Source organism: Sesamum indicum, linkage group LG6 (genome assembly GCF_026168435.1).
Source record: "Sesamum indicum cultivar Baizhima isolate 11 linkage group LG6, ASM2616843v1, whole genome shotgun sequence".
Lineage (NCBI taxonomy): Eukaryota > Viridiplantae > Streptophyta > Magnoliopsida > Lamiales > Pedaliaceae > Sesamum > Sesamum indicum.
In genome coordinates, this window is record NC_142662.1 from 21726080 (window position 1) to 21741565 (window position 15486).

Genomic DNA, 15486 nt, shown 5'->3' on the forward strand with positions numbered 1-15486 from the left:
ATAATTGCTCTATATTTGTGTGATCGACGATTTCTGAAATACTTCAAAATAGATCATGCGCTTGCAGTTGAAGCGCATTACATCATCTGTAGTCCATGTTCATGGATTGAAATGTTTTCCATCATGCAAGTAACGGAAATCTCCTTGGACACATGATATCTAACCACTCTTGTATGTTCACTATATGACTTTGTAAGGGGATGTGGATAACATATGAATGGGGCGTGTGCGCATTTTGTTTTGCAGCTGACCGAGCTTGAAAATCATCATCAACTTGCTTGCAATGTTCTTTACACGCTTCCTTTGTGGCATCCTTTGGAGGATTTAGAGGTGGCGTCACATCTAGGACATAAGCACTCTTTTCACATTCAAATTTTAAGATTATGAATCCAATCGACGTAGTGTGTTTATGTGTGTCAAGAATGCTAGCAAGTGTATTTTTCGACAAGTTCAAAATATCCACAACACAATCGAATTGCAGAGAATAAACATTCATTTGTATTTCACATCACATATATAAAATGGTCTTTATTTATAAATATCTTCCACTATTTTATCAAGATTCTACACCATCAAGATGAAAATCAAGAAATCTTATTTCTTAGTTGGCTTGAAACCCAAATAGAATCACCATAACCCCAATATTGTGAGCCTATATGGGGAATTTAAATGGTAAGCAACTTATACTATTCCATCCCTATGGGTTTGTTTACATTTATGTATAAGTTTGGATTATGATATTTATCCAATTGTGTAAATCATTTTCTTTTATGATATCGACTCAATCCGAATCCTACAAGCCCGAGACAACCCTTGATTGGGCTTGATATGAAATCAGACCACATGTGGTCTGAGAAATCCAAATAGAATTCCACAAAGTATTCAATATTTTTACTATTAAAACTTTTTCATCCATCACTCAATCTTATCAAGTAAACAACTTATAATTTGTATTAATTTATCAAATCCTACAACAATCCATTCGAGTCCTGTCAACCATTTATCCAAACCATGAAAGTAAACGAGCCCTTAAGATATTTTGCATTGTCTCTCCCATAGACCTAATAGTATGAGTCATCTATGGTAATCAAATGTCATGCAAGACTTATCATACGCCTGTTTAGGTGGTACAAGAATACGTTACACGAGTCATGACCAATGTAAAGCCTGTCCAACTATAAGCATTAGTAGAAGTCACAACTTTCGGTTACCTAATATATCCCACAAGTTGTAGCTAACAAATCAAGTAGGATAGGCTGTCATGCCAATTACTTATGATGGAAAGTATGAATTACTGAATCCAACTCTGATGTCCATTTGCTTGATATTTGAATAAAATATTAGTCTAGCTTCCTTAACTTGAAACATTTTCTACTGAGGGTTCCAAAGGCATTTAAATTTATTGATGCAATGTCTCATTGCTCTTAAGCTTCATTTATTGTTATTTCTATCCTAATGCATTGGGCAAGCTTGCAACAAATGAACATTTAATAAAGCATAGTAGTAGATTACTTCATCAAGTAGGTGGAACCGAGTCTTTTACCAAAATTACAGAGAACGAAGGTCTCATATATTTGTGGAAGAACATTATCTACAAGTATAGCCTTCCTAGGGAGTTTGTACATGATAATGGACATCAATTTTAGGGTGAAAAGAGTCAGAATCGATGCCTAGACATGGGCAGTCAACAACACTTTACATCCATGGTTTACTCTTAGGCCAAAGGCCAAGTGGAAGCCATCAACAAGATATTGGTCCAGCACAAAGGCAAAGTTGGAGCAAGTTGGTGGATAATGGGTAGATGTACTCCTTACATATTGGTCCTATAGGACCATACCTAGATTGACCATAAGAGAGACCACGTCAACTTGGTATATAGTGTTGAGTCATACCATCTGAAATGGCATCAAGAAACACACTGGATTTGTCATGTGCCACGGGCTAACCCCAACTTAATTGATGAAGTTTGCGAGAATGTAATAGCCTAGATTGAGTGGTATAATTATAAGGCAGTAAATGCCTATAACAGAAGGGTGAAAAGGATAGAGTTTCAGATAGGAGATTCCGTGCTACGACTAGCTAGTCAGCTAAAACCGGTAGGAAAGTTAGCCAAGAATTGGGAAGGCCATTCAAAATAACTAAGGTGATATGAATTGGAGTATAATAGTTGGAAGATACAAACTAAATGAAGCTATCATGTCCCTAGAATGCTTACAATCTCATAAAGTTCTATGTTTAAATTTTTAGTGTGATAATCTGTTCTTTAAAAATAATCCCTTATCTTGCTTTTAAGGTTGGAAAGGACAATCTATGCCTTATTGTTATCAAATTTTGCTTTTACTTAGCTCATATGCAATTTTACATATAACAACTCAATTCAACTTCGTTAAATATGCTAACATCAGCTAAAGCAACATTCACACTAAGGCAGCATGTGTTTTGTCTTTACTATAGCTCATTTTTTTGACTTCGCCTATATGTCATTACATAAGTGAGAACCACAAACGATCCTAATACCCAAGAAGTAAGAGTAGCTAATAAGTTAACTCTAGCAAAGAACATTTTTGGTCCAGCACAAAGGAGACCAAGAAATTAATGATGAGAAAGAATAATTAATGAAAGTTAATGTAATTAACTATTTATCTTTATAGAAATAAGTGTATGTGAAAAATCAGATAAAAACTAACTTGTCTACCTCATATGAGATGTAGGAGAGAGATAGGAAAATTGGTTAGTTCTCATTTTAAATAATATAATATGATTTCTCTAAAATGAATTTTATGTTAAAATTATTTTTAATTGAAAATCCATCATATGTAACCATATTTTTTTTATTATTTCAAATTATGGTAATTTATTGTTCCATATTTATGGAGAATATTAAAGATTAATTTTCTTAATTTTAGACTTCACCTTTATGATTTTTCAAACTTCCAGTATTTAGTTTTCAAAATTTATGCATTGTTAAAATATTTATGGTAAATAACAATGCTTCGTAAAAAAGAATAATTATTTTCTAACAAAATTGCAACATATTTTACTCTTTCCATATGTTTCAAATTCTTAAATTTGATATATCTTTATTAATGTCTTTTCGTTATGTTCGGCGTATGTCTTATTTATACACATATATATAACATATAGACAATATATGAACAAAAGTGACTTTCATAAGCCAAGGTACGGGGAAATAAATTCTCCCATTGCTTTTTAATTTTTATGTTATTACTTATTTTATTTCATGAGTACATGAATATATTCTCATTTTTTTATGACTTCATGTTTCTTATGTTCCAAAAATTTTTTCATTGACTTTTTATTATCCATTTTTGTTCCATTAGATCATGAAAGATTAAAAGTTCTTTCATTGCTTTTTTTTTTACTTTTTTTAATCATTAATTTTGGTTTCATGAGTTCATAAATCATTATGGCACTCTGCAAGGTACTTTTAGCTGTTCCACCTCTAGTGTCGGAGTTTGCCACAATGGTAACATTTGTGCTCAGTCTTCAATTTCTTGCTACCTTGGCTCTTTTATTTTTATTATTGTTCGAGGAATGCTTCATCGTTTATTTTCTTTTCTTAGGCTTTAATGTCTTTGGAGTAGAGGATGTTAGCAAGAGTAGAGGACGAGCTAACAGGAAAAACTTATGGTAGGAGTACAACAAAGGTTCAAACGCAGCTGCCTTGGAAGTGACCTCTGTCACCCAACAAGTAAAAGCTAGTGCTTTCTCCCAGGGGCTCTTGGACGGGGACTTTTTTAAGTCTTTGGCTAAGAAGCCCATGACCAAATTTGATCATTTCTAGCTTGTACCGCAAAATATATCAACCTGGAGGATGTCCAAGCCTCCAAGAGGGAGAGTCGTGGAGAAAAGGGGAAGGAAGCGAAGGATGAGGCCCCCTCCAAAAAACCGCAAACTGATTTTTCAGATAAAAAGCGAATTCTGCTTTTTTACAATGATTACAGTCATACCAAGAATGTCGCACCTCAATAATGATAATGAGAGATTATCCAAAATGGATACTTGCATGAATATGCATGTTGGGAAAAGACTCGAGGAACATAACTTTATCAGAAACAAGAGGTTGACAAGTCAAGGAGACAAAAGTTTCTAGCTCAAAACCCCTCTCTAAAGAAGGAGCCTAACATGCTTCTAGTAGTAGGATCGAAATTAATGACCCCCCTCGCAGAGGGTCATACGAATGATAGTTGAAGGACCTATTGGGGGCGACTCCCACCATGCTAGAAAGCCACAAGTAAGGAAGCATATGATGTATCCTTGAAGGAAGTACTGAATGTGGACGTGATGGAAGACACCCCCATCATCTAGTTGAGCGAACAAAGCGATTAGAATTCACAAACTCTCACAATGATGCTCTAGTCATCACAGCATTGTTGGCACTCTACTAAGTAGAGTGAATTTTCATAGATTCTGGGAGCTCGGTAGACATATTATTTGGGAAGCTCTTGACCAGATGCAGTTGGGGGATTTCCCCCCTAAAAAACGTGAATACCTCCCTGTATGGTTTCGTTGGGGAGGTAATCATCCTTGGGGTATGATCAAATTTTCTACACCCGGAGATATAGGAGACGTTTAGGGTGGCCCCCTCCAATACGAAAATGCTATATAGAGGTCAGCGGAGAAGCAAAGGAGGGTGAGGAGACGTCCCCAAGGTTCAGCTAGCTGAAGAGTTGTTGAATATTGAACTCATACCAAGAGATCCGAAAAAATCACATGGTTTCCAAATGGATGATGCAATTTAGAGAGAAACAATCTAGTGTTTACGCCGCAATATAGATAACTTTGCATAGACCCCCAAGACTTGGAAGGGATCGATCCAATTGTTATTACGCATCACCTGATTATAGATCCCAGCATCAAGTCGGTGAAACAAAAGAAAAGGCATTTCAGGCCTAAAAAAGATAAGATAATCCAAGCTGAAGTGAACAAATTAACGGCGGTGGGCCATATCAAGGACATACAATTCCTTTAGTGATTATCTAATGTGGTCCTAGTACTTAAGTCTGGAGGAAAGTGGAGGATGTGCATTGATTTCAGGGACATCAATAAAGCGTGTCCCAAAAATTTCTATCATTTGCCCCGAATTGATCAACTAGTTGATTCTACATCTGTTTGTGAACTGTTGAGCATGATGGATGCCTCACAAGGATACCATTAAATTATACTGGCTTCCGAAGATCGTAAAGGAAACATGCAGAATCCTGCCGAAGGGGGACACCTCTATAAATACAGGTTTGGTCCCGAGGCGGGGGACACTTTTCACACTCTAAAATCTTGCTGTCAACTTCTACTTTGCACACCCTTTTGCACTTTGAACATGATTTCTCCTATGAACTTGACTATCATACCACGATTTTTCATTATAAGTTATTTCTTATGATTATTTTTTCTTAATCTAATACTAACTTGAGCATAGAGTGAGTGCTGACGTATTGCTTTGGAGGTTCATTTTCTCAAGTTCTTATATCTCTTGGCCCAAGTTTAGATTCGAATCAAGACTTGTTGGACCCGTACTATTTTCGCATGCATCAATTTTGATGTTGATAATATATTTTTGGAAATTTACTACATACTTCTTTTGAGTTTTGCCAAATAATTATCATAAGTGGAGAATCATTTGCTCATTGGTCTAATCTATTTAATTGGAGAATTTGAAACCAAAAAGAAAAAAAGGGGTTACAAATACAAAAAAGGACTCGGAGAAAGACTAACATACCCCCAGCTACATTCCGAAATTCTTCCCATTTCGACTCCACTGTCGACATTGCTCACTTCACCTCCCAAAAACCCCCACAAACCCCACAGCCGAAACCGTAAAAAAAGCTAAAACCCCAGAAAAAGTACTATAGGGAAAGAAAAAGGAAAAATGCTTCTCCGATCGCTCCTCCGAGCAACCACCGCCGCAGCGCCAATGAGACAATCGCAGTGGCAGCTCCCCATTTGCCGGAGCATGGCTACGAAAGTCAAGAAACCAGTCAGCCCTACCAAAGGAAAGAAACCCCAAGCGAAATTCGATCCCAAGGACAAGAAGCCTGAAGAAATGCAGGCGGCGAACCCAGAATTTTCTCTCAAAGAAGAGGCGGAGCTCCGTCGTCGTCAGCTAGCGGAGGATGAGAAGAACCCCGCTCTTGACGTGGGCCCCAATGGGCGCCCTCTCTTCACCTCTAAATCTTCTCTCTCTTTGCTTACGAAAGACGATACTAACACTTACTTCAAGTTCAGGTAACGTTCTTCTTTTGTGGACAAAATTGTCTAATTTTAAAGGTTCTACTTGGAAAAAAGCGATGCACTAAATGCTGGGTTTTGTTATTTGCTGTCCCAAAATTGAATGTCGTAGTTTGGATTTTCTGGATTTGCCGGGACATTTTTATGTGATACTGGTATGTTTGGTCACTGCACAAGAGTAACAATGGCTGCAGCGTTTGGACAGACCTCAGTGGCGATTGGCTGAGATGTTTGGCATCCTAGCTATAATTACTGTTCAATGTCTGAACACAAATCAGTAAATATTAGAGGATTGAGTATTCTGGCTTTTGGCTAATTGGAATTCTATTGAATCGGTTGGTTCAAATTAATGTACTGATGTTCTATACATCTAGAATCAACTTTTCTAGGAGTTGATATGCTAAGTTGCTCATAATGATTGATGGAAATTTTTCTTCAATCAAGTTGGTATGTCTTATATTTACCATCAAACTATGGGCTCGGATGTAGAATAACTAATTTGTGATTACTGGATGCAATTCTGTTGGATTGTTTCTTTTTAGTATGGAGGAGTTAAAAGAGGTGTTGCCAGAAGGCTTGCCAATGGGAATGATGAAGGAATTTGAGGAATCCAGCAGGACTGCTTTGCTGGTGCGACAATGTTTCATAGACCTCCGTGATAATTTCAGACGAGCTGCTGATCCTTCTTTGGTGGTTAATTCTAAAGGTGCACCTTTTTTTAACTATTTTTTGTTTATTGCTATCAGTAGAATTTGATTCATCCTGACAAGGAATTTGTATCAATTGTAGCCTATGACACAATTTAGTTGATGTACAGTTTTGTTTTTTTGAAGGATCAGGAGGAGCTATAGTAATAAGGAAAATCAAGAATTTGATGTATTTTTATAGATTGATGGAGTACAATGTTTACTATGAGAGGTGCATGATTGAGACCTAACTGTTATTTAACTTGCAAATCAATTGCTCATCTTATATTGATGTGTTGCTGCGTAACCCATTGCACAAAAAGAGTTACTTGCTCTTTTTAGATCATCATTGGTCATCCTTTCTTTCTTTATTTGCTTTATTGTCATTTATCCCTGGACACATATAATTTTTGTGGTCTTCGACAATCTGGAGGTTTGTATAACAGATGTGATTTAGGCGTACAACTTTATATTTCTTGAGTGGATTTTTCCCCCTAAAATGGGAAAATAATAATCAACCTTTTTTATATGCAAAATGAGTGACTTTGACAATCTTTATTAGCAGCTCCCAAAGCTAGAAAGCAAATTGTATTAGATGGTCTCGTAAGTTGTGGGAAGAGTATTGCACTTGCGATGCTTGTTCACTGGGCCCGCAAGGAAGGTTGGCTTGTTCTATATGTCCCTAAAGGTTGGGACTGGACGCATGGTGGATTATTCTATAAAAATCCTCAGACAGGTATGTGGGATACCCCAGTGCAGGCTGCAAACATTCTGCAAGTAAGTAATTTATTCTTCTCCCTCTACAAGTTAGTGACATTTTGAGAATTACCTTGCAATTTACGTGGTCCTATTTTGGTATATCTTAAAGATCAGTGTAAAAGACAGCTTTTTTCTATCATACTGCTACTTGTATTTTATTGAATGATGAAAACATTTGCGGATGTCATACTGTTTGAACTAGTTTTTTTTTTATATCTGGTGGTCATTGCTCCTTGGTAAATTTCAAAAGAAGTGTCAATTACTATGACCATAAGCATCAAATTTCCTTGTGTGATCTAGCAGATTCAAATTTCTTGTTTGTTTATTTCAGGATTTTTTGAAGTACAACAAGTCTTGTTTGCAAGGTTTAAAGTGCAATATACACGATCCAATTCCATTGGGAGAGGGTGCTGGCGTTGGGTGGCCGAAGGGTAGTGATAAGATGCCAGTTTCCGAAGAGACAACTCTTTATCAACTTGTTGAGGCTGGACTCAATAACACACATGCTGCTGTTGGAGTGCTAGTTCGATTGAGGAGGGAATTATCAAAAGTGACAAGTATGCCTGTCCTTATTGCAGTTGATCAAGTGAGTGTTTTTAGTGACTTCTTGTATAAGGGGGATTATCTTGCCTTTCAGAATTCATTGGTGTCCATCCTGCTAATGAGTTACGGTTGTATCTGAACAGTATAACAGTTGGTTTACATTCACTGATTACGAGGAACCAGTAACAGTTCGTTCTTGCCGACCCGTTCATGCTAGAGAACTCGCTACTGTAAGTTTTATGTGCTTACTCAGAATTACTTAACAACATTTCAACTTTTGTCATTTTATGAATATCAGAATGTTAGCTATTTAGATATTTCTTGAATTAGGATTTGGATGTGGACGAATTTATGTCTTGGGAAGGTTGTGAAGGATTTCAATTCAAGAGATTATTAACTTAGCCAGATATGTCTTTCTTGGAATAGGGGATAGACATTAAGCTCCACCATCATTTGGAAACCTGTATGCATTAATACTCCACTATCATTGGTAAACCTATCTATACTAGTCATAATTGAAGAGCACTTTTTTTGGTGTCCTAATCCGTGAATAACTACTTTAACTAGTGTATTTTTTTAAGTCTCTCTTGAAATCCATTTCTCCGTCCATTATCTCTCTCACTTTTTTTTTTCTCCAGCCATATGGATTACCCTTTATCTCACAGCCATCTCACAACCATTTGTTCTCTTTTTCTTACTGATACAATTTTCTGTGTATTTAAATTTTTGTATTTCTTATATGAAACAATTAAAAATAATAAAAGTTTTGATTAAGAGAAAATAAAATAATTTAAAACATTATGCACATCAATCAAGTGTGCTACACACCCCTAGTATTAGAAAATGATATTGATGCTAGTGCTTGGATTAGCCATTTCACCACATTGTGTAAATGGAAGAAATAAATATGACTTACATCATTTTTCCCATGTCAAGGCCTTAGTTGGCTTTTACAATACTTAAATTCTTGGTTTTGCTCCATAAGTAATTAAGACGAGTATCTTGTACTTTGAATTTGCACATATCTGCAATTGTGAGGCAGATAGATTTAGATTCTTGATGGTTTGATTGCTACCTTTAATTGGTCAAGTAACTTCAGGTATCCTGGTCAGGTTGTTGTTACATTGATGTAAATCTGTTTAATCATTGGTGAGGACTTGGTATGTATATTATTTGATATAAATGTCAGCTGGAATGCCTCATTATCATATTAAATTAGTTTATTCCCTATATGTTTCCCCCTCCCTGGGGATCTATTAGGTCAATTGTGATCCAGGTCAAGCAGAAAAATTTCTGGAGACACCTGTAGCAATGCTTGTTTATGTTTATATCAGTAGCTGATTTTATATTAACTGAACTGGCACACAGTTTTACCTTATTTGGGTCTTAATGTCCATACATATGCTGTATTGCAGTACTATAGTGATGTATTTAAATCTGGCACATATTTTACCTTGTTTTGGTCTTCTTTCTTGAGTACTTCCACCTGTTCCCGTCTGTTTTGGGAATCTAGTCATCTTAGTTTGAGAACCTATACATGACGCCTTCTGCATATGTTCCTAAACAGTTGCATCTTCTCCTAAGTGAGATATATGCCTTGGAACCAAATGCTAGCTTGACACTCTTGTCCAATAGAATATACCCATTTCCTTAATTTTATGCAACCTTTCCCTGTAATTTTCGTAAAGTATCTAAGGTAATTTCCCTTTATCAGCATTAGAATCTCCTGTCTAGCTTACTTGGGAAAATGAATAAGTTTGGCATTGTAGAAGTACTTCTGAATTATAGCTGGTTTCTTATTTGGAGTGCTGGAGCTGCTAAAAACTGCATTTGATCCACAGTGGAATGTAATTGAAATAGGGAATGTGTTAGATGCTCAGGCTACCAACTCTGTTCTCTATATGTTCCTGAAGGGTGTTACATTCCAGTACCCGCATGTATTTTGTTTCCACTACTTTTTGCGTTGTTATCTTGAATGATTTTTATTCTCAAATATCATTTTTAGGTTAACGCATTTAGGTCAATGATGCACGAGGATATGATGGTGGGTGCCTTTTCTCATTCAACTGCAGTAGGAAAATTGCGTGAAGAATTGCCGGATGTTCCCGCTGATGCTCGAATCCATTTGCCACGATACAGTGTGGATGAAGCTGATACCGTCTGCCACTACTATCTCAGGTCTGCTTCTTTGGACTTGTAAAATCACAGGGTTGCTAGTCATTTCTATATAAGAAGCATTTTTATTTTATCTTAGCTACAGGCTCATCACACGTGCTTTTGTTGACTGCATATTTCTTGTCTCTCCTTTTGAACAATGTCATATGTAATACTTTTAGTTCGGCCCATGGTTGTTAAAGGCGCACGGTGCAAAGGTGCCCTGGAGCCATGGCGCACGGTGCATGGCTCAGTGCGTGCATTTTTGAAGTACGGCGCAAATTTGCGTAAATAAATTATATATTCATATATTAATATATCTTTTACCTACAATATTACACAAACAATTAAATATAAATTTTAGAAATTATATTAATCATTATATCATAAAATAAATGTGTAAAACAACTAGTAAGGGTTTTTCTCTTCTTTTCCTTTTTTTTTAATTTTCTTTTATATTATTCTGTAACTCTTTTAAAAAAAATAAGTTAAAAGGTTTAAAGAAACCCTACATTTTTATGTTACTTTCTTTTAAATATTTATTCCCTTTTTCTTACTTTTTTCTTTTCTCCTTGTGTGAAACCCTAGTTCTCCTCATTCTCTGAAACCTTAGTTTTGCGCGACCGCCGCAGCTGAAGTCCCAGATTGGCGTCGCAGCTGGAACCCTAGTGCGGCGCAGCCTTCGTGAGCGTACCCCGCCCCTGTAGCCGCCCTCTGCCAGTACCTTGTCTTTGTAAAAAACTGGGCTTTGCCCAGTGTGAATAAAGGCTGGGAACCTTTATTTCAGCTGGTTTATTAAAAAATAAATTAAAAAAAATCAAAATATCTTGCAAAACGAGTGAAATTAGAAATGTAGGATTTGTTTAATCATCTTGCATGTTTTGAGCTCTTTTCTTTTTCCTAAAATTTATTATTCTGCAAGTTTTCTTTTATGGTATGATGATTAAAATTATTTCTAGTGTTTATATTTACTAATTTGTGCATTATTGATGTGAATATATATTGATGTATGAAATATATAATTTATTTCTATACATGTGCGCCGTACTATAAAAATGCGCGCACCGCGCTGTGCGCCATGGCTCCAGGGGACCCATGCACCACAGTGCGCTATTAATAACTATGGGCGCACGCCATGGCGCGCCATTAATAACTATGGTTTGGCCAGGTAGTCCTGTATTTGTAACTTCACGTGAACAGCAAGTAACATATCCCTCTCCCATACTTATCTGGCATTGGATTTTGTCTGCTATTGGACATACACTAACAGTAAAGAACAAAGGGCTCAAATCCTACAAGTTGGAAAGCAAAATGAAGGGTTTTCAAATCAGCAACCGCACAGTTGAATGACTTGTTGTGACTCATAGTCAGTTTGTGTGATTCTGCTTCTGGATATATAACTCTGGTTTGGGTGCATGGTAGTCTCCACTTAAGGAAGGTGGCTTTTGATTAGGGGCAAAAGAACACAGAGGCATTTACAAAGTTACACTTGCTGCCTAATGTGAAGCATTACAACAGTAATTGAAATAGGATTGAGAAAAGACATTTCATATTCCAGAAAAGAATCTTTCCTTCCCTTTTTTCTTGAGCTACTTAAGAGATCTGTTTTTTATTTTTTTGCATTTGTGGGAGATGCTATTTTTCGTCTCAAAGGAAACCACATTTTAGTGCTTCCATCCATAGTTATTACTGGGGTGCCATGGCACGTGGCGCACATTGCACTGGCTCTTCGCCTAGTGTAAATAAAGGCTGGCTAAAAAAGCCCAGCCTTTACTTCAGCTGATTTATTAAAAATAAATTAAAAACAATCAAAATATCTTGCAAAACGAGTGAAATTAGAAATGTGGGATTTGTTTAATCATGTTGCATGTTTTAAACTCTTTTGTTTTTCCTAAAACTTATTATTTTGCAAGTTTCTTTTATGGTACGAGGATTAAAATTATTTCTAGTGTTTATATTTACTTATTTGTGCATTATAATTTTTTGCTGTACATATGCGCCGTACGATAAAAATGCGCGTGCCGTGTCGTGTGCTGTGCGCCATGGCTCCAGGGGACCCTTGCGCCATGGCGCACCGTCCGCTATTAATAACTATGCTTCCATCTGAAAGGCTGAAAACAGATTCTAGGGCTGTGAAGAGTAAAAGAAGTGAAGTTGAGAAGTGAAATCAAAGGCTGAAATTTGAAAGTTGAGTGAAGAATAGGACCATCTTTATTAATTTATTTTTCATATATATGTTATTTACAATTAAAAAATAGTGAAAAATTCACGAGCTTTGGGACATATATGTCCTAGTTGAAGCTTAAGTCGAGCTGGTTCACTAGGTAGGTTGATACATCTTACACCCTTGGGCGTTGCTGATGGCTGTGATGAAGAATGGGATGGAAGATAAGACTGGGATAGTCAGTTCTTGGCAGTTGGGACTTGGGAGCTGTGAAATCCAACACTGACAAGGATGTTTTTAAGTGATAATTTTATATCTAATTCTAGTATTGTAGATTTTTAAAGTATATTCTGAAAATCTAGAAATAATAAAAATGACCTGAAAACTCACAAGTGGGCTCCCTAAATTTTGAAATACATACAGATGATTTATTAGTTCTAGCTGGACAAGCTTGATAGCATTGCTTGTCAGCTCGGTTCATCATCCCATCTTGCCGCCATAGTGGGAAAATGGCTCTAGTTTGGACCTCCACCGCCTGGACATATGCTTGATTCAGGATAGAACCACCTCCTAGAATGGTCCGTATCGTCATGAGGCTTTTGTGTATCACTCACCTAGTCACCTATGCCTGGCCATAGAAAGCAAAGCACTTGGTACTTTTTCTTTCGTATAACTCTTATCCATTATTTGTTTACTAGAAGCTTTTCTTTAATTAGAATTTAGGTAATGAAATTGGCACGTATGATTTAATTAAACACTCCAAGAGGTTCCTTATTGGTGCTTTAATTTTGTTTCTAGCAAGCCTCCTTGTCGATATGAGTAAAGGCATTTTGCCTTTTCCTTAAAAACTCTGCCAAACTGTTGTGTACGCAAACATGAGATGTAAAGGTTCCCATGTGCTTGACACTTGGTTCTAAAATTCTGCCACTATCTGATAATTTCTCTTTTGAAATGTTCTACTATTGAATTGAAGTCCCTTGTGGATGCAGAACATTTTATGGCCTTGATTGTATAGTGATTTCTCATCTTTCATCAATTTAAAAGTTGTTTATTCAATTCATAACCTGTGATGTTTCACCTGTATAAGTTTATAGGGAGGTGGGTGTTTGAATACCCTAAGGACCTGTTTATTTGGCATACAGAAAATTAATACATATATATGTATACAAATATTATATATATATGTATTTACGCTTATACTAATATATATAATATATTTAAAAGAAAATAAAACTTAGTGAACGCATATTTGCTTATAATTTTATAAATATATATTTATCTATATTGAACATACCTACGCAAGCATATTACCAAATTTTAGGAATATATTTCATTTCCCAAATTTGAAGTAATATTACCAAACAAAATAATGATACTCTGTAATTAAATTACCGTGAAATATGTCATGTCATTCCCTACCAAAGTATAGGTGCTTATATTTGGTGAGTTTGAGTTTCTTAATTAACTTTTTAACTTACCATATGATTCACTTGTACGTAACACTCTTTGGTCTGTATTTTGTGGCCATTGTCAGGGTGCTTGAAATGGTGGCACTGAAAAATGAACCTCCCAATTCTATACTTTAGTTTGACATAAGCGGTTATTGCTTATATAAAGATTTGCCAATAACTAAAGGGTAGTGGTAAAGTGAATCTCATGGATAACTTGTATGCTTGTCTGGATTTGGGAGAAAGATAAGGATATCATTCCATTATTGTTGAGTGCCAAATACCATTTCATGATCCAAATGTTTTTGCTTCATGTGACATTTCTTGTGGCAGGCAAAGACTAGTGAAACGTGATGCATTTTCGGAGGAAAATTGGAAGAAGATTTTCTTCTTGTCTAATGGAAATGGAACAGAGATGAGATACTTAGTTCCTTTCATGCGATGACCCAAGAAAATGCTCAAATCCTTCTTGCTGACATTTGCTCCAGACTGAACTAGTTTCCTTTTATGCTTAAGGAGCAACAGATCTCACTTTTTAAGTGTGTCCTGCAATCAAAAGAGACAAAGATGGCTGGGAGCATTTCCTTTGCACTGATGAAAATCAGAAATTTTATATGTATCCTTGTTTGGACTGGGAAGTCACCCGGTATCCTTCCTTGGTTTACACTGTTAGGACATTGTACGAGACTAATTTTTATGCTGAGTTATCAACAAATGGTAGCATGCATTGTCCCGTCGAATTATTTAATCAATGATTAGCAAGTGTCAATTTGTTCAAGTTTTCCGACATGCGCCTTTAATTGTATTGCATCTGTGCATTTTGCTTTATTGCATATTAGTTTATGGTGAGTATATCTTTACAAAATGAATGTATTAAAAATAATTTTTTCAGACGAATGATTCAAATTTATATGTTCAGATGTTAGCAATGCATAGTTTCTCTTGTTATGGGCTTGCTATTCAGGTAAGTCCGAATACACCAGGATGTTTTTGCTTTTAAGTTTTATGTCATTCAGGATGTTATAATTGAATGGTTAAAAATATCATCTTTACTTGATGCAATAAAATCTTGTATGAGGAGTTATTGTAATTATTCGTTATATTCTTCTTTTAGAAATGAGATAAATTTCCCTGTGAGTTTCCGTATTTAAAAGAAAATATTACGATTGGGGACTTGCTCAGTCGTATTCTCTATCAGATCTGCACCATGGCTGGTTTTTTGTATATATATGACATATTTGTATCATTTTAGCGAGGTCGATTTCTACTTTTAGTAAAAGTAATTGCCAAGTCGCTTAAATCAATTGATAGAACTGTTGTGTGTTCTAGCAAGACATGATATATCTTTTCTAGTCTATTTGAACCAATGCAAAGCAAATCATTCTGATTTTTGGGAAGAGATTTGAAGAAGGGTTTTGACCCTTATGTAATGTGAGGTATTATCTCAATGCTTTGAAGTTATAAATTTTTAGTACTCGATTCTAAA

General features: G+C 35.9%; 1 protein-coding gene across 2 annotated transcripts; it reads left to right on the forward strand.

The window, feature by feature from the left end:
• Positions 1–5758: 5758 nt before the first annotated feature.
• LOC105163872 (mitochondrial 28S ribosomal protein S29-like protein) lies at positions 5759–14778 on the forward strand. 2 transcript variants are annotated; one of them, XM_011082379.3, is made up of 7 exons: positions 5759–6243; positions 6789–6952; positions 7498–7709; positions 8023–8277; positions 8378–8464; positions 10240–10412; positions 10977–14307. In XM_011082379.3, the coding sequence occupies exons 1-7, from the start codon at positions 5888–5890 to the stop codon at positions 10999–11001; spliced, it is 1272 nt and encodes a 423-aa protein (XP_011080681.2). In that variant the 5' UTR covers positions 5759–5887; the 3' UTR covers positions 11002–14307. The 2 variants fall into 2 exon arrangements, with proteins under 2 accessions (XP_011080681.2, XP_011080680.2); XM_011082378.2 differs by lacking the exon at positions 10977–14307 and adding an exon at positions 14334–14778 and having other exon boundaries at positions 5761–6243.
• The last annotated feature ends 708 nt before the right edge of the window (positions 14779–15486 follow it).

Excerpts from the sequence above, each read along its gene's own strand:
- LOC105163872 (XM_011082378.2), top strand. The coding sequence starts at position 5,888 with ATGCTTCTCCGATCGCTCCTCCGAGCAACCACCGCCGCAGCGCCAATG. Across the intron at positions 6,953-7,497 it reads TTTGGTGGTTAATTCTAAAG|CTCCCAAAGCTAGAAAGCAA; the intron begins GTGCACCTTTTT and ends CTTTATTAGCAG. Across the intron at positions 10,413-14,333 it reads GTCTGCCACTACTATCTCAG|GCAAAGACTAGTGAAACGTG; the intron begins GTCTGCTTCTTT and ends TTCTTGTGGCAG.